Genomic DNA, 19,068 nt, shown 5'->3' with positions numbered 1-19,068 from the left:
TATGAACCATATCAATGCTGAAGAACTGGGGTTACAGGTAAGTAACTAATTCCTCTATAGAGTGAAGAATTGTCAGCTTATGCTTGGCTCCTGTTTGCTTACACAGGATAGACAACGGTGCATCCTGTGTGACACAGGAAGCCTACTGCAGTGGTGCACAATTTAATAAAATATCTACTTGTCCATGGGACAGGTTGCTTCTTAAATTTACTTTTCCTGTAAGTTTCCTCATTATGTAAGAGTTCTGATAATAGCCTCTCTGATTATGCCAGGGCTAATACTATAGTAGGGCTTAAATGCTAGCAATTTCAGGCCCTGCTATAGCAATTTCCTTATTTTGACACCTTTCTGCAGCTCTACATACTGGGGCTGGAGGAAGCAGTAAGAAATAGTTCTAGAGCTGGAAAGCCTTTGAGTCTTTGCAAACCTACTAACTGTCATGTTTTAATGATTTTCACCAGCACTTCTCTAATCTTTTCCCATACTGAGAAAGGTTGGAAATGTAATCCTGACAAGGGCAGAACTAGTTCTTCCAGGGTTGGGAAAAAATGGTTAGAGGGAAAGTGAACTTATAAATGCTCATTAGATTTTTGCAAGAGCAAATCTGCACATGCATATTTGATCATACTAAAATACAGTTCACAAACATTGTCTAGGAGTACAATTTCCTGATCTACTTTTTTGAATTCATGAAAGCCAATAATGCAAAGGCAGATATCATGGGTGCACGTTTGTGACTTTATTTAAAAATTGGGCCCCTCATTAGGTCTGGCGTTCAACAAGACATTTTGTTTTTATTAAAATTCTATTTCTCTATCTATCGGCTGGCTTTACTGTGAGTTTTAGCATTCTGCTCTTCAACATGGACCATATTGGCACACAAAATAGTTTTGTTCAGTGCCAGGAACAAATGTGTCAATGTGTGCTTTTTGAAACTTTTTTTGCTTTTTGCCAATGTTTGTTGTGAGCGTGAGGGCCTGGCGTCTCCCACAACAAAAAAGTGTTACAAAAGCCATGTTAAAACAAGACACGCATTGACAAAACTAAAAAACTGAAAAACAATGTCAGATCGGTTGACTTCGCCAGTGCTTGTTTATTTTTATGTTTTCATTAGCTTGTTGAAAACGGGTACACTGATTTTCCATTATGACTATTTTTTTTAAATACTAGCATATATCAACACATTGTACTAAATGGTGCTTCAAAGAAATAATGCCTTAAATTTCACAGTCATTTAACAAAACGTTTGTTTCCTACTCGCATTTTTTTCTGAACACGCTATTTTAAAGACAGAGAATCATCAATCTTGCTTACAAGCTTCTGTAAACCTTTGCATCTAATCAGAGATCATTCTGGGAGCATTATACATAACCTCATTGTTAAACTTTTCAAACGTGTGTACACTTATTTTTACTGGAACCACTGTCAGTAGTGCAGTGTGGCCTTACAATGTTCATTTAGAGCTCTCACCCTAATAAAAAAGGTTTTGCATTAATGAACCACAAATGCAATTTCGAATAGCATTAACACATGGACACAAATATTATCTCAACCGCAGACAGTTCCCTTCCTTGTATACTGGCAGCCAAAGGGTTTGTGCTGCAGGGGTTTGGGCCTGCCTGTCCCAAGGACAAAATAAACATAAAAACGTGTTGTGTTGTCCTTGACCCCAAACAATATGTCCTGGGAGTTGGGCTATAGGAATTTCACACCTCTGTTACTTTTACTTTTCTTTCAACAAGACAAATCTTGCAAGATCATCACTCCTTGTAGTAACATTTAATGTACAGTATTTCCCCTTTCTAGCTTTTAATGCAAGTCTCAGAAAAAAATATTTGCTGCACAATTTCAACAGAAAATTACCAGGCCTGCTTTCTAGGCCCTATACTTTTTTATGCACTGCAGTGCATTTCCTGCACAGGCAGTGACCATGTTAGGCATACAGTCAGGCCTGTTTTGTAAGCAGCATTGAACAAAAAGCATCTAGATGCCTTGCCACATGTCACCCCGTCTTGTGCACAAATTGTCATAGTTCGTAGCCTTTTCCCCCGTCTTTAACACATATAAATACCTTAACACGATATATGTGTGCTTATTTCTAAACTATATTTTGTTAATAATAAAGGTTTGTGGCTTTGGTGTGCGTGTAAGGATATGGCTCTAATGCATGAAAAAATGCTCCACCATCTTGTACTGCATCACTTTGTATTTGAGACCATAATTTCCTCTTAAGGTTATTCTTCAGTGTATCATTTGAGCATCAGATTGTGTTGTTAGTGCACTTTTTTGGTGAGCATCGATTCTCAGATCAGAACAGCTGAAGTGCCTGACGATTTCTTCATGAAACTGGTACTCTTGATTTTTTATTTACGCAACATCTTCTGACTCACACTTTGAATTCCTCTTTGATCTACTGAGTACTTTTATTCCTTAATTACTAGTATGACAATTAGTACTGATCTGCCCACTTGTATTTACTTAGTCAATCCCAAAAAATACTAGTGGATTTAGAGTTTGACAGGTTACTCTGCCACAGATGAGACAAATATCCTAGCTATTACTCTGCCACAAATGTGAAAGATGTCCTGTCCTTTTTATTAGTGCCTTATGACATAAAGCACTTGTAATATAGCAGACGCGATGTTCACCACTAAATCAAGCTCTAAATGCTAAATATCTTAAAGCTTGTAAGGCAAGTACTAAACTGTAATTAAATGTACTCAAAATTCCTTTACCAGCTGCTGACTAGCTGTGTCTTGTTTGAAGAATGTAAAACAATTTCTGAAGTCTAATAGAAAGTTGGTGGATAGGCAGTTTCTAATAAGTAGGTAGTCTAGGTAACTAGGTAGTTTGTGATGCACTATGAACTCTCTGTAAAGCATAGTAATCAAATGCTAATGTTAGTGCTATAACTTGTTTTATTAAGAGCGAAATACATTGGCTAATCTGTCAAGATTTGCATGGAAGACCTTTTTATTTTTTTTATGAGTAAAATAAGATAGGTGCTTCCTATAATGTTGGCAGCAATTCATTTCTGATGGATTGTTCTAACTACAGACTCCTCACCTTTTGAATATTCCCAAGCTCCAGACAAGTTCAACTGCGACAACAGCCTCACTTTGCCCCAGATGTGACTATGCAGTGCTATATATAGGTGCCACCCCTGCGCTCCAACATCAGTTCTATTTTTTCCATGCTTTTAGATGCAGATCCAAAGATCCACTTGGTACTAACATCAGTGATACTGTGCCAGGGAAAAAGTCTTCCCTCAATATGGCAGAATTCAAATTGTGCCACAGCTATAGAAACAGCTGTCAGTCACGGATATACATGCTTGTGGTGCCTCTGTTGCAGTCATGATTTGTAGCCATGCAACATGTGCACGCGTAGCAAATCTGAATTCCAATCTGTCATTGGGTAAGTCAATTTCATGACACAATCGCAAGATGGCTAGGTACCATATGCCCCGATCTCGCCAGTCCAAATCGGATGAGAACCCATGCATTCAGCACTCCAAGGGCCCAACTCTGCTGACATCTTCTAACTCTTAACCCTTTCTAAGCCTCGTCCGGGCACGCTCATGTTACCTGGGCTCTTTTCACCCCCACAGCATAGAAAGGCCTTTAAAGAGGCATGCTACAAATATTCAAGGCAATTCTAGCTCTCTCTAGTGCACCTTCGAGCACAGGGGCCACTAGTCGCACTTCTTCTGACGGATCCTTCCCCAGCGCTGACTGACCCCACTGGGTCTCCTTCCAGTTTCTTGTAGGCACCAGCTCATAGCTCTACTCTGTCCCCCAGATTATAGTGACACAAGAGCTCACCCCGATACCGTCTGTTATCCTGATACTCATGTCTTATCCAAAGCCAGCGTAGGCCCATGCCAGAGTAATGTCGCACTACACGATCTTTAAAGGGCAGCCATCAACTTCAGAAAGCGACCAGCAGCCTCCCACTAAACACTAGTACTAGTGGAGACTGGAGGCCCTGTTTGGCTCTGAGTCAGATATGGTTTAAGAGCTTCAGAGCATGACTATAACAATGGGGATAAGACATACAATTTCTCTTCCTCCTCACTATAATGATGTTGGATTGTACCTAGACCTGCAGAAAGCTAGTATGTTTGACACTTCTGAGACTGAGTTAGAATTGCTGCCAGGTCCACCCACATAGGAAAGTGCCTCCTACGCAGTGGTTACCCTCAGGGCAGCAGGAGTTTTTGATTTTACAAATTCCCACAGTGTAAGAGAAAACTAATTTGTTGACAGAAATCTTGCAGCTTGGGCACACTGTCTGAGCCATTGCCTCCATTCATTGAGAGAGTAACAGACATCTCACTTGGTGCCAGCGAGACCTTCCTGCCTGCCGCTGTTGAATTAAGAGTAACCTGTGCTCTGATGATTCACCATGGCAAAGACGCTGGCAAATACATATCACGTACCAGCCTTGAGACAATAGGCTGTTTGGGCCGTGCCATTGGCACCAGTATCATAATTGGGCATTGTGTTAAGATGACTCCAGGGTTTCCCAATGATGTCCAGGCATCCCTTATGAACATGCCCTTTGACAGGCCTAGGATCTTTAGGGCAAAAGGATGACTCACAGTAGAATGCTTCTGAGGCAGCTATGTTATGGCCTGCTCACTAGGCTAGCTCTTACCAGCTCGCTAGTTTCACGAGCAGAAGGTTTGCAGGCTACATACAGGGTCTGAGCAACAGTGGCTGCCCTTGCAACCAGTTTAGTAGTCATACCAGAATTTTCACTGCTTCAAAGGAGGTGGTGGTGATAGAGGCCTCAGGCACTGCCTAGGGGAAATATCTTGTTCCTCCTCCTCTCCCACTATCTTGAACAGGTGTTCTCAGCTAGCAACACCTATTCAAAGAGATTAGTTGAATGTGACCAAGTAGGAACAACCATGTGAAACAACAGAAACATCCACACCAAATGCAGCTACAATGTAATTTAATTGGTAGCATTCAGTAATTAATTGAACAGCGGTGCTATTATAAAAACATATGCGATGTCCCATAAAGGTTGCATAAATTAACAACTAAACTGTCATCATTAGAGTGTAGACAATACACATAAATTTTTTTTTATTCCTCTAGAAGCAATGCCTGAGGCCCCTCCTTGGCTTCCCACAATATGTAAGGCAGAAGGAAAACAGTTTGGGCCACACGCAGCCATATATACTATTGCATCAACGTGTCACAGATGTCCGGTGATAAGAAGCCTTTTATAGTTAATACGTTGATAATCATTCTGATTGATCAAATAGGTAGACTTTGATGTGTTCCTTCTAGTTGGCTCCTGTCTCCTGCTATTTGGCTATGTGAAGCAGATGTTTGTTTTCTCCACTTGTCCATTGGAATCAGTTCAGTTTTCCAGACATACTGACAGAAACGTCTTCCCTTATCAGTGATGTATATTCATACATGTCCGGGTTCCTCATTCTGTCAGGTAATGTTTCTACCCTTTTGACAGACAAGAGCAAGGAACTTTTTGCTGTATATCTCACTTTCTTTGAAAATCCTTGGAGGCCTTTGTGCTTTCACTGGTTAGACTTTTAAGTTGCTCTTAGAAAACACAATAGGTTTTCTTTCCCATTTGCACACGCATCAACTAAGTTAAGTTAACCCATGTGTGTCATTGAGATTCTCACACGGTCTAAACCCTTCATAGCATACCTGCTGCATCTGCTTCCAAGCCACTTTGATTTCCCCTTGTAGGACCATGAACAGCTGATAGGGGGAATATTAATTTTTTCTTACCCAACTAGAAATCCATCACTTCAGCTCTTGGGTGGTGCAGATTGTTAAAAAAAAAGATTATGCTTTCGTCCTTCGGTAGGATGTCAGGTCATTTTTGGCAAAAGGGGCCATAGAAAGGGTACCTGGCTCAGAAATGGGTGAGGGATGCTAGTCCTGCTATTTACTGGTTTCCAAGAAGTGCAGTGGGCTTATGTTGATTTTGAATCTTTGTCCCTTCAAAGCCTTCCTGCAAAAGGTCAAATTCAAAATGCTCACTTGAGCCCAAGTTCTTTCTGACTTGGACCTCAAGTACTGTATGGTATGCTTGGACTTGCAAGAAATGTACTTTCATGTGCTCAGCCTGCAGTCCCACATATGCTTCCTTCAATTCGTGGTGGGTCATTTCCGATTTGCCATTCTAGCCTTTAGCTTCACCTCTGCTTTTTGAATATTTGCAAAGGTGATGACTGAGGTCATGGGCGACCTTCACAGTACATGGATACATGTATTCACATACCTCAACAACTGCTGCAGTCATTCGCAGGCCACTCTGAATGATGATCACCCTACTTTCATCTGTGGGGATTTTCTTCAGCAAACCAAAGTTCATCTGATACTCGTACAGAGAATTCCCTTCATAGCGGCCATCCAGGACACACTAGTATTCAAAGCCTTTCCACCCACTTAAGGAGCCGAGGACATTCAGGATATGATGCTGATGTTTCAGGCTCAGTTCTAAGTATCACTGAGATTGGTTGGTTCTAAAGCGTCTTAGATTGCTGTCCTTATGTATTCTCCAGGTCCCCTGGACTTGCTGGAACATGCATGCCTTACAGTGCAACTTCCTTTTCCAGTTGGTGTGACAAATGGTGTTGGACAACATGTGCATCTAAAAGGAGGCAACCCCAGGACATTTGTTATTAGCAAGTGAACCCAAGGTTGTCACGAGGCAGACAGTTCTCCTTACCCCATCTAGAGATCACAGTAGAGACAGATGTATCATCTTTGTGTTGGGGTGGTCACCTGGGAGAGGTGAAAATTGTCAGTCTGTGGGCCCAGTGGAACTAAGGCTTCAAATCAACCTCTTGAAGCTTCACGCCACCCGACTTTCTCTGCAAACTTTTCTCCCATCCATCAAGAGAGGGTCTGTGCAGGTCCAGAGAGGCAACATGACTGACCTGTAATAGGCTGACTGGAGTGGTCTTGGATCTTGTGCCAGGAAGCTGGACATGGCTGGATCGTCAGTTTCTTCCGGGTAGACAAGGTAGCCAATCATCTGTCAGAGTCTCTGAATGCCAGGATGGAGGGCCTCAGCAGACCTCAACTGGCAAAGCACAAATGGCATTTTCATCCTCGGGGCTTATAACATCTTTGCCTAGTGGGAAGTGCCACTTTTTGCTATTAGCGAGAACACGTAGTGCTGAGCTTACTGCACACTGGAGTTCCCAACCAAAAGGGTCTCTGGTGGGGAGCAAAGAGTTTCTGTATGCTTTTTCATTGCTGCCTTTCCAACCCTGAGTTTAGAGGAAGGTTAGTAAGAACTGGGTACCTTTAATTTTGATAGCATTAGCTTAGGCAAGGAGAATATGGTTACTCAGTTTGTTGATCCAGAGCATTTGCCCTCCTTTTCGTTTGTCTTTCCATTAGGACTTCCTGACTCACCGCTAGGCAAGGTCCTGCGTTCAAATCAACAACTCCTTGCATGGAGATTGAGCAGCTACAACTGAGCAGTTTTGACTAGTGGATTGGATTCTTGCGCTTGGCATCCCTCAACTAAATGCATCTATTTTGGACATTAGGAGAAATTTGTGAACTGGTGTAGGGGCCATCAACTTGAATCTCCTACAGGTCAAGTTAGCAGATGTTCTCTTGTCTTTGTGGTGGTCACAGCTTAAGGCTGTATTTCAGCCCTCTCAGCCTTTTTATATTTGCACCTTCTTTATTCAAGTCACTTTTTGCGATGAGGTTCTTAACATTTTTTAACACACGTCTCTACAAAATCCTGTCAATATGTCTTAATGTGACATTAAATTAATCCTCATGTTTCTGATGTTCGCGCTGTTCTAGGCCATGCACACTTGTACTCTATGTCTCCACACCATCAAGGCTATTTTCTCATTAACGTTATTTCTGCGTGCTGTGTCAGTGAGCTGCAGGCACTGTCCGTGCATCATTTACATATTAGTTTATTTTACTGACAAATTGGTGCTGTGAACCAGGGCTTCCTTTCTGCCAAAGGTTGTATCACCCTTCCACAGGGGTCAGCGCATCACCCTCCCTGCCTTTTCTCTCCACCACACTAATCGAAAGAGGAGCAGAGGCTTCATCTGCTTCACTAGAAGCAAGCCATACTTTCTGTATAAAAAACACAAAGGAATACCATGTAGTTAACCAGCTATCCATGGTTTTTGACAAGATGGGGAAGACAGTACAGAAACTGACTCTGCCCAGGTAGCTTTTCCTTTGCATAAAGACATGCAACAGCCTGCCCAAGAAGGAACTCCCACCTGAGGGCCTATGGCCACACAACACCCAAGACAAAGTTGCCTTAATGGCATGGGCGGTGGACATTCCTGTCCTAGACAGACAGCTGTCAGGCTGCAACATGGGCATCAGTGCATACATTTACCAAGCACTGTCCCTCAACAGTCAAGTCATGCTATAAAGGAACAAAGGTCCCTCAAGAAAAACAATAACCGTTGCATAAATCTGCTAATCTGGCAACAGATAAAGGCATGACTGATCATGAGGATTCTCCTCTCCCAGAAGATCTTTCAAGTATCATAAGGTGTATTGTTCAACTCTACATTCTCTGGCATCTTACTTGGAGTTTGCTATATAGAATAATTAACCACAATACAACATTACGTAAGACCTTTGCTGGTAGGCTTGCTTAAGCATAATAGTGCCTGTCTCTACCATGTTGCTTGAACTAGGGCTAAAGGAATGTGGGAATTTAAGGTGTACTCCTGCTGTGGTAAGTGCCTCCGGTTATAGTTTGGCAGTAGAAGCCCGTGTTTTATCTGAGAGAAAGGTATGCCATCCACCCTTCACCACTAAGCACAACAAGTCTCTTGCCTACGCGAGCCTTGACTTAACCACAGAACGCAACTCCATAAACTTCAGCTAGCAATACATATTTATATTGATGATTGAGGTAAATTATTTGGTAGCGTTGTGCCACCTTCTGGATGGAAGCTTAAGGCAGTAAGACTATTGTTGGTAAATTTTGAACTGTAGTACATTTTGGCACGTGATTTTGGACATAGTGGCCACCAATACTGTTCTTGTAGTATACAGAGAGTAGCGTCATTTTGTAGTGTTCCACATGAGCATCGAGCTCTCTTGGCACTTCACCGACAAAATTCCTTTGCTTTTTTACAGCAGTTACCTCAAGTGTTTCCTCCAGGGTTTAAATTATTTTGCAGATGCTTAAAGAAAATGTCTTTGTTGGATCCCCATGACATGATGTGGTCTTTGGTCATATAAAACAAAGCAACTGCTACTTCTGTTCTTCAGTGCACTCGAAAGCCATCATGGAAGAGGTTGCCAAGATTTATGTGGCCAAGTGTGCATGGATTTGCCAAAGCATTCCCTTTTGCTGTCCAGTAAGTCTGCTTACAGTGCATGATCTCAAAAACTATCCTCTTACAAAAAGCACCATGGGACAGAAAAATCCTCGTCCTCGAGAAAACAGACCTGTTTCCGGGACTGTTTAGAGTCTCAACACCGTTTCCCAATATCAAACTATTTCTTTTAATCAGAGAAAATCCTGATAAAGATAAGGCCTCAATCAGGAGGATATCCTGGCTTCATTGGCCTATCCTACACAGGTTAAGGCCCTCCATCTGGTGATCCAGTAGCCTCTGGGCCACTCCTCACGGACGAACCTGATACAGGAAGCTTGGTGACTCCCACAACCCTAAAACAAAACACCTCCAAATGCCACACCTCAGTCTATTGACCTGAAACCTATAAAGAAGTTGACACATGTAAAGGCAAATTGTTTATTTTGAATTTCCATGCCTTTACAATGTCTGAAAAAGATTATTGTTGCATTGAAGATGATGACTTGGAGACTGATAACCTCCATGCCTACTATAACATTGACATTGCCCTGTATTGTGATTCACAAAATGCATATGGCCTGATACTTCATCAGAAGGAGTTATTCCTTACCCCAGTCCCCTCTTCATAGGTTCTTCTTCTAGGTACCCTCAGTATGAGAGTTGACATGCTTAGACACCTGTGGCTGGAAAACTGCAGATAGAAACTGCACCCCCGAGCGATGGAGCTGATTGTTTCCAGATTGGGGTGGCCATACATAGTTCTCTTCACCACAGATCAGAACATAATGTATTCTCAGTTGTGTGCCACACAGTTCCTATTGAATTATTTCCTCGGCGATACCTTAGGTTCACCTGGTCTCACAACCTCATTTATGTGTTTTCACCAATTCTGCTACTGTCAATAGTCAGTCAGAATGTAAAAGAGGATCAAGCACAATTGATCCTAATATCCTCTTATTTGGCAAGGAGAATCTGGTGCACTGATCTGTTGGCTTTCAACATTTGGTCACCTCTTCCGCTCCAGCACGGGGTGGACCTGCTCTCACAGCGGGATTGCCATGTCCTGTAGTCCCCAAATGCTGTGGCTGCACTTGTGGAGGTTAAGGGGCACCAGCTAAAGTCCTTTTGCCTAGTTGTCCAGTTGCAGGAATCATCTTGGCTGTCAGAAAACCTGCTACGAAATCCATTTATGCGAGTTGCTAAAACAGATTTGCTCAGTGGTGTGAGGTGGAAGCCTAGACTATTTTTAAATCCCTCTTTTCTGATATCCTGCAATTCTCTTTGTCTGTTGCTTTACAGAGCCTGGCGGTGGCTAAGTTAAGGGCTATATTTCTGCCCTGTCCCCCTTCATGTAGCTTGCTGGCCAGTCGTCCCTGTTTAGAACCCTATGGTGTTGCATTTTCTAATAGGGTTTAGATTTATTAGTTTCAACCCACTCTAATCAATGTTCCTCAGTGGGACTGACTTCTGTTTGCTAGGTGGTCTCCCATTCAAGTACTAACCAGGCCCAAACCTGTGAGTTTCCAAGATTAGACAAAATTGTGAATATTCAGGGTGGTATGGCCAGAGGTATCCACATTCAAACCAATGCAAAGTTGTTCTCCCTTTGGAGACATTGTTGCTGGCAATAACTTCAAATCATAGGATCACAGAAGTTAAGAACTCTCAGTCACATATTTCTATCAGCATAAGTTAGTAATTCGTACATACCTATCCTTCCTACTCACGGTGGTGTCTACCTTTCATGTGGGCCTGTCTGTTACTCTTCCATTCTTCTTCCCTCCTCCTCATTGCATTAAGGAAGAGGCGTGGCTGCAAAGACTGGACCTCATACCTGCTGTGTCCTATTATCAGTTGCGCTCAACGTGATAGGGTGGGTGATCAGCTATTTGTGGACTTTGCAGTAGTAATAAAGGGCTAGGAGGTGACCAAGCTCACCATTTCCCATTGGATCTTCCTCTGTGTCAAGATCTGCTATGACTTAACCAACAAAGATCCTGCAGGGTTGAACCCAGACTCCCATGCTTGGTTGTGCTGCTGTCCTAAACACGCAGTCTTATTAACAAAATGGGAATCACATAACATTACCACACCACTAGGGCAGTGGCTGCTTTTAAGAGTCTTAAATTTCAGTTGCTGACATCATGTTCGGTCATATGGTTATACCTACATACTTTTGACAAGCCTTACTTTCTCACAGCCCAGGCATCCAGAGAGTGGGTACTTTGTCAGGGCTGCATTGCATAACTTGCTTGGCTAATCCACACTTCTAACTTCCACCTCCCAGGGAGATACTCTTCCGGAACTCATTCATAAGGAGGAGAATCTGCTGGAAGATGTTCGGAGGAAAAAGTAATTTACTAACACTAACAAATATTTCTGATGTTTATAGTGGATACATAGTCACCCCACAGATTCCTCAGTGCCCTCCTATCCAGATCACTCCCCAGTACTTTATTTGTATGCATAATATGGTCCCCAGATTTGTAAACATTTTATATTTTGATTTTACCTGACAGAGACTTCTAGCTGCAGATTCCTTACCTTTGATTTCCCAGGCATCAGCCTGGATCAAGAAACTTGCTGAGCACTACCCCTTGCATGCATCGTTGGGCGGCTCCTTTCGGCCCTGCATGGTGTCGTTGGCATTGTTGGCTCCGGAAGTGACATCGCAGGGACCTTTACAGGTGCCACCCAGGCATCAGTTCTTTTTTTTCTGCACCACTTAGCACAGATCTGGAGAGAGCTACCACTTTGTCACTTTTTGACAGATCTTTTTAGACTTTTTGTTGTTGAGTTTTTTCTTTGAGTGTGTCGAAATATCTTCGAGAAGGCTGGGTTCAAACCGTGTGGTGCCTGTCACCATGCCATGTTGGTCACTGACTCCCATCTCATTTTCCTCTGCTTCCTTGAATATGGCTATGACTACAAGTAGTGCTCGGACTGCCGTGCCATGGCACCAAAAGCTTTGAGGGAGCGGTCCCTAAAGCTGCTTGCGTCCTGGCAGCCGGCAACACCGGCACATGGGTTTTGCAAATCATCAGAAAGGGCTGTGCCCTGCTTTTTCAATACTTTCCTCCTCCTTTTCCTCCAACATTCGAACAGCTGGCAGGCGATCATTTCTCACTGCTCCAAGACAAAGTTACGGCTTTCTTGGCCAAGAGAGCCATAGAAAGGGCCCACACATCAGAAGTAGACAGTGGTTGTTATTTCCATTGCTTCCTGATACCCAAAAAGAGCAGGGGTTGCCCTATTCTAGACCTACAGACCGTAAATCTCTTCCTCAAGAAGGAGAAGTTCAAGATGCTCATGTTGGCTCAGGTTTTGTTTGTCCTAGACCTAGAAAACTACTTGGTAGCGCTGGACTTGCAGGATGCATATTTTCATATCCCCATCCTGCCGGCCCGCAGGCGTTACCTGCGGTTCAAGGTAGGCCACGAATACTCAGTTCACCATAATGCCATTAGGCCTTACTAGCGTCCCGCAGGTGTTCACCGAGGTGATGGCGGTGGTTGCAGCTTATCTGCTCAGGTCAGGTGTTTCAGTCTTCCCTTACCTCGACGACTGGCTGTTAAAGGCGGGCTCACCCCGGTCTGTCATCTCCCACCTCCAGGCTAAAGCAAACCTCCTGCATTCGCTTGGGTTCACTATAAACGTGCCAATGTCATACCCGACTCCCTCTCAGATGCTCTCTTTTAAACAAGCTGTTTAAACAATGCAGTTTTGGGCTTATCCTCCTAGGCAGCGACTCCAGGATATTCAGGCTATGATACCAATATTTCAGTTTCTGTCCTGGATTTTGGTCAGAATGACTCTGAGACTGCTGGGCCTCAAGGCTTCCTGCATCTTGCTGGTAAAACATGCCAGATGGCATATGCCGGCTCTGTAGTGGGACCTGAGGTTCCAGTGGGCGCAGCATCAGGGATATCTCTCCGACTTGGTCCAGATCTCAGAGGAAACTGTGAAGGACCTGCAGTGGTGGTTAACAAACCTTGATTGGATCAGAGGCAACTCCTCTCCCTTCTCGATCCAGACCTCACAGTAGTGACAGATGCGTCACTCCTGGAATGGGGTGGCCATCTTAGAGAGGTGGATATCAGAGGACTCTGGTATCTGGCAGAATCCCGACTCCACATAATCATATTGGAGGTCAGGGCGATCCGACTTGCGTTGAAGGCATTTCTTCCCTTTGTCAAGGGGCAGTTAGTGCAGGTGTTCATGGACAATCCCACCACCATGTGTTACTTCAACAAACACGACGGGTGGGGTCATGGACCCTTTGTCTCTGGACGTGGCTGGAACAACAGGGCATAACCCTGGTGGTTCAACACCTGGCAGGCTCTCTGAACGCCAGAGCGGACAAACTTAGCCATCAATGCCTAGCGAATATTGAATGGCGTCTCCATCCAGAGGTGGTGCCAGGTCTCTTTCAGCAGTGGGGAGAGTCTAGGTTAGATCTATCCGCTTCAGAAGAGAATGTGCAACATCAGCAGTATTGCGCGTTGGAGTTTCCAAAGTAGCACGTGCTCGGCAACGCTTTTCGTTGTGAGTGGAGCCCAGGCCTTCTGTATGCCTTTCTGCCCATACCACTCCTGCCCAGAATTCTCAAGAAGATCAAGAACAACTGGGCCCAAGTAATCCACGTGGGTCCGGACTGGGCACAGAGAGTCTGGTACCCTAGCTTCTGAAAATGGGCATCGATCCTCCGATTAGGCTGCCCCTTCGGGAGGATCTTCTCTTGAAGCAGCAGAGTAGGGTCCTCCACCCGAACCTGTCAACTCTGCCCCTTCATGTGTGGAGATTGAGTGGCAGCAGTTGACAGCTTTCAACCTTCTTTCCAAAGTCTGTAATGTTATCTTGGCAGCCAGGCGTTCCTCCACAAAATCGATATACACCGGTATATTATTTGTAAGATATTGTACAGAGAAGTCTATAGATCCTCTCTCTGCATCTCTATCTGATAATCTTCTCTTCATTCTTTCTCTTGCCCAACAGGGTTTCTCTCTGGGGACACTGAAGGGCTATCTCTCTGCTCCATCAGCCTTTCTGCGGCTGCCTGATCAACCTTCTCTTTTTAAGTCCCCTATTGTGGAGTATGTGGGAGCAAAAAAGAGATGGGCAGCTTTCTTAAAGGGCTTGTAAATATGTTTCCATCTACGCCCTTTGTCATGCCTCCATGGGATCTCAGTCTAGTTCTCACATACCAGATGTGCGCGCCTTTCAAGCCATTGCAAAATTGTACCCTCTGACTGCTTACCATTAAGACAGCCTTCTTAGTGAGTGAGATACAGGCCTTATCATCTAAGCCATCATATCTCACGGTGTTTCCAGAAAAGGTAGTGCTGCGCACCTATGCCTCTTTCCTTCTCAAGGTAGTGACCCCATTCCATCTGGGTCAAATTATCACCCTGCCCCACCTTCTTTGCTCCCCTCATCCCTCTAAGGAAGAGAAGCGACTCCACCGGCAGGACCCAAAAAGAGCATTGTCATTCTACCTTGTCTACACAAAAGAGTTCCGGGTGGGTGAAGAACTCTTTATGAGGTATGTGGGAGCAAAGAAAGGATGGGCAGTACAGAAACGGACCATTTCGCTCTGGGTCGTTCTCTGAATTAAGATCTTCTATGCCCTGGCTAAGAAGCAGCCTCCTCACGGCCTAAGGGCCCATTCAACCAGGTGAAAAGCTGCTACCATGATGTTAGTCCGTGGAGTCCCCAGTCCTGGACATCTGCCAGGCAGCAATGTGGGCATCCCTGCACACATTTGGCAAACACTACTGCCTGGACAGTCAGGTCGGAAGTGACGTGCATTTCACCCATTAGGCCCTACAGGACTTTTTAGTCTGAAACATTGTCTGCAGCCCACCACCAGGAGGATATGGCTTGGGTATTTAATCAAGTTTAAGGAATCTGCATCTAGAAGTCTTTATCAGATGAATAAGTTATCTACCTTTGGTAACATATTATCTGCTACTGTATCTAGCTGCAGATTCCTTACACTAACCCATGCCGCCACGCTCTGCGGACTTGTTACTAGGTTTAGGGTGACCTCTTTTTTCAGGGCCCTAGTTTTGACACACATTGCACCAGTTCTTGCCAAGGCTCTGCGCTTCTGGCGTGGAAAGTTATGATAAAAGTAACTGATGCCTGGGTGGTGCCTATATAGATTGCTGCAACGTCACTTCCGGCGCCAAGAACACCACACAGAGCCAAATGGAGCCAACCGACGGCATGCGCAAGGGGTCTTGCTCAACAAAAGTTTCCGGATCCAGTCTGACGCCTGGGAAAATCAAAGGTAGATTATCTGCAGCTATATAGAGTCTCTATCAGATAATGCGTTACCGAAGGTAAGTAACTTGTTTGTTGCTGGAATTGATGCTGTGTTGGTTTTTACTTCATACCTCGGTGGGGCTCAGAAAAGTACCAGAAACTAATGCCAGCATGCTACTTGGTACTCAAAACACTCCCAGGTCTGCCCATGTGGTAAGCGGAGTTGTTACCGAAGTCACCTGGGTGCACTCAAAAGCTATTGCTGGGGGGAAGGAGGTAGAGTTTCTCACATCACTCTAGCGCCATGAGGGAAAGCCATTAGTTGGGAAATCTGGAAGAAGATTATTTATCCACCAGACATATCATTAGCAAAGGTCAGTCACTTTTTCCCCAGACATACACACTCAAATTTCCTACAACTTTTTCTGGCAGTTGTATTGTTTAATTATCTTATTTCCTGCATGCCTGAGGCTGCGCTGGGAGGTTCGCAGAAACAAATATAACATAAGTTTACAGCATGATGCCGTTCCAACTGAATCATCTACACTTTTTAAAGTAAATATACTGTACATAAATTCAGAAACTGGGTGGTAGATTTTGATTTCGTGAAATAAAAGCATGTAGCAATGTCCATGGCAAAAGACAAGGATTGATTTCTCCGACTATATTGTTATGAAAGAGAACTCTGGTGTAGTCCCTGTAACAGATCAATTGGTATTATGTTTTTCAGCTTCTGAAAAGGATGACAGCTCAGAAGATATTTCCATGCCTAGCAGCCCACTTACAGAAGCTATTCAGCACAGTTCTGTCAGCACTTCAAATGGAGTCAGTTCAACTTCAATGGCAGAAGCAGTAGCAACGTCAGTTCTCGCTCAGCTGGCAGACCAGAGCACAGAACCAATCCTATCACAGATCACAATGGGTTCCCCATCTTCTCAGTCACAGTCTTCTGGGAGTTGATTAAAATATCCATGTTTCATCGGTTCTTAGGAATGGACTTACTAACAGAGAATTGAGAAAAGACAAGTTTCCACCGAAGAAAGAATCATTGTTAAAAGTTGATTATGTTTTAAACAGCAGCACTAAATTTACATTTCCATATTGTGAAGGTAGGGAAAGTGTAACTTTTCTTCGTCTGCCTGAAAAGACTTATATATTTAACAAATGATTTGTTACTTATTTTCTGTAAATTTTGTGTATACTGTGGATTATTTCCTTTGTAATTAGTTATTATTGTTTTAAAGGAAAACAGGAATTGAATTTTGCATTCCCAGTTTGATTGTTTTTGTGACATTTATACCAAAGGTCTGCATGGTTTCAGTTGACACTTTACATGGTCATGAACCACTAAGCACGACAAAGTGGCGGTAACAGTCAGTTTGCTTTTAATCGTTTTGCCTTTTATTACTTTGCACATTATGAAAGGGAAATATTGGATGAGTATGGTTGATTTGTGTTGTCTCATGTTTTTTTTTTACTTGGTACCTTTTTTAATGTAATTTTGCATTCAGATATACCATTTAGACTGACAGGTATCACACGATTGTTATATTTCACATGCATCCATACTACATTTTTAGCTGGATTTAATGTAGACATGATTTACATTTTCAAAAAATGGGGCCATTGTAAAAAATGGAAGATCATTCTGTAGGTGACATCAGTTGTGTTAGACTAATACAAGTTAGTAAACAGATATTGTACAATGCAGGGCTAATATGAAATGTAGAGTAGCTTGTCAACGTTACTGTACTAGATGTTTTTTACCGTCTTGCTCACAGGTGATAGAGTGTTTACTAAAATGAAAACTCCTACTGCTGAAAGAAGTAGGAACACTTCTGACAATTAAAAAAAAAACTTACTTTTGTCAGTGTCTTGTATTTGCAAGCTATCTTGTACTTAATTCTCGTGTATGCACTGTTATCTTTTAGTAGCAGAATTTTGATACCTTTCTTGTGCAGGAAAATTCAATATCTAACTTGGAAGCAATGTAATAATAATGTGTGTGCGTGTACGCGTGAATGGTTGCGTAGATTATGCCAGTACCTAATGCTTGAATGTTTAAAGATGCCTTCAATGTGATGCTGGCTCATAGTTGATTGCAACTTAAGATGTTATTTACTGTGCATACCTTGATGACTAACATTCCATAATGTAGTTGGGTTGAGATGAAAATGATTGTAGGTACACTTTCTCAATATCCAATCATTTGTATGATATTGAATCCACAAAATGTGCCATTATCTATTCTGGCTCTGCACTCGTGTTCAAAATGCAATATGTGAAATAGATGAGTTGTAAACTACGCTGGATGTGTGTTTCTAGTGTGTACAGTAGCTAGAAAGCAGAAACAATAGCAACCTTTATCTTCCAGGTGGCTTTAATTGTGTAAATATCAAGCTGTAGACCACTCGAGTACAGCATGGATAGGTTGTCACAGGTTGTGTTACTTTCTGTGATTTTATTTATTTACGAAAACCTTAGTGCCATCAATTTCCTAAGGGGGCTAGTTTCAATGTGAAAGATCCTTTATTGGTAGCATTGGTCAAAAAAGCATAGCGTATTGTACCATGTTAAACCTCCCTGTAAACAAAGAGGTTTTTAATATGTACAAGTCGATTAAAAACATTTTTTTATTGTGGGGGGCGCAAACAAAAATCGGGTTTCAACTCAGTTACTTTCTGCTCTGATTTAAAGATTTATTTCCATATAAATCGTGTTCTTTAATTTTTGGAGGTAATGCCTATTAAGGTAGGCGACCAACAATAACAGTGTACTGCAAATTTTCTAGCATACAAATTCCCTGAAAAGTAGAAAATATTAATTCAGTGGAAAACGTTGTAAATGTATTTTCATTGTAATCTTATGGTTTTGTTAAACCTAGATGGATAAATTATTCATTGTCAAAACAGTATATAACAAATGTTTCTGTGAACCTTATTTATATAATTGAAGTTCAGACTTGTTTCTGGAAAAATGGAAAGCTATTGCACCTGTAAAAACAATGATATATTCTAAGTGTAAGAAAAATGAAAGCAATTAAAGCACTTCATCATGAGGGTAGAACACATTCCTGATAGATTCATCTGTGTTCAGCCAAGAAAGCAAACGGGTTGTTAAATGGCCATGATTTACATTTTATTACATCTGTCATGCAACGTGCTTTGAAATTTGAATCTCTGCATTTGTCATTTCACAAACTGTACAGTTTCATTTAATGTGCAGTTTGCATGAGAAAATTGTTTACGAGAATAAAATCTCTTTAAATTGTTTTTAGTATATTGAGACCGATATTTTCCTGTCTGGCAAAAGCATTTGCGCAGTCCTGAGAAACGTGTTTTTTTTCTTTTAATCATTTACTAGTGGGAACACAAAACATTCACATCATCCACACTAGGGAGGTAGTATGGGGAACGTGAACCGTTCTTCCTCCTGCACCAGAGGTTAAAACATATGCCATGTCAAACAAAAGTATACCCAAG

The 19,068-nt window shown here is 42.6% G+C and overlaps 1 protein-coding gene across 2 annotated transcripts in view; it reads left to right on the top strand.

The window, feature by feature from the left end:
- The window catches only part of ATF2 (activating transcription factor 2), a 379,503-nt gene extending 360,645 nt beyond the window's left edge, over positions 1 to 18,858 (top strand). For both annotated transcript variants that reach the window (XM_069225391.1, XM_069225392.1), the window contains exon 13: positions 16,317 to 18,858. In XM_069225391.1, the coding sequence (XP_069081492.1) occupies positions 16,317 to 16,546 (230 nt within the window). In that variant the 3' untranslated portion in view covers positions 16,547 to 18,858. The remainder of the gene's footprint in view (positions 1 to 16,316) is intronic.
- Positions 18,859 to 19,068: the final 210 nt, after the last annotated feature.

Source organism: Pleurodeles waltl, chromosome 3_1, assembly GCF_031143425.1.
Source record: "Pleurodeles waltl isolate 20211129_DDA chromosome 3_1, aPleWal1.hap1.20221129, whole genome shotgun sequence".
NCBI classification, from domain to species: Eukaryota; Metazoa; Chordata; class Amphibia; order Caudata; family Salamandridae; genus Pleurodeles; species Pleurodeles waltl.
This window is presented reverse-complemented; position numbering and strand designations above follow the sequence as displayed.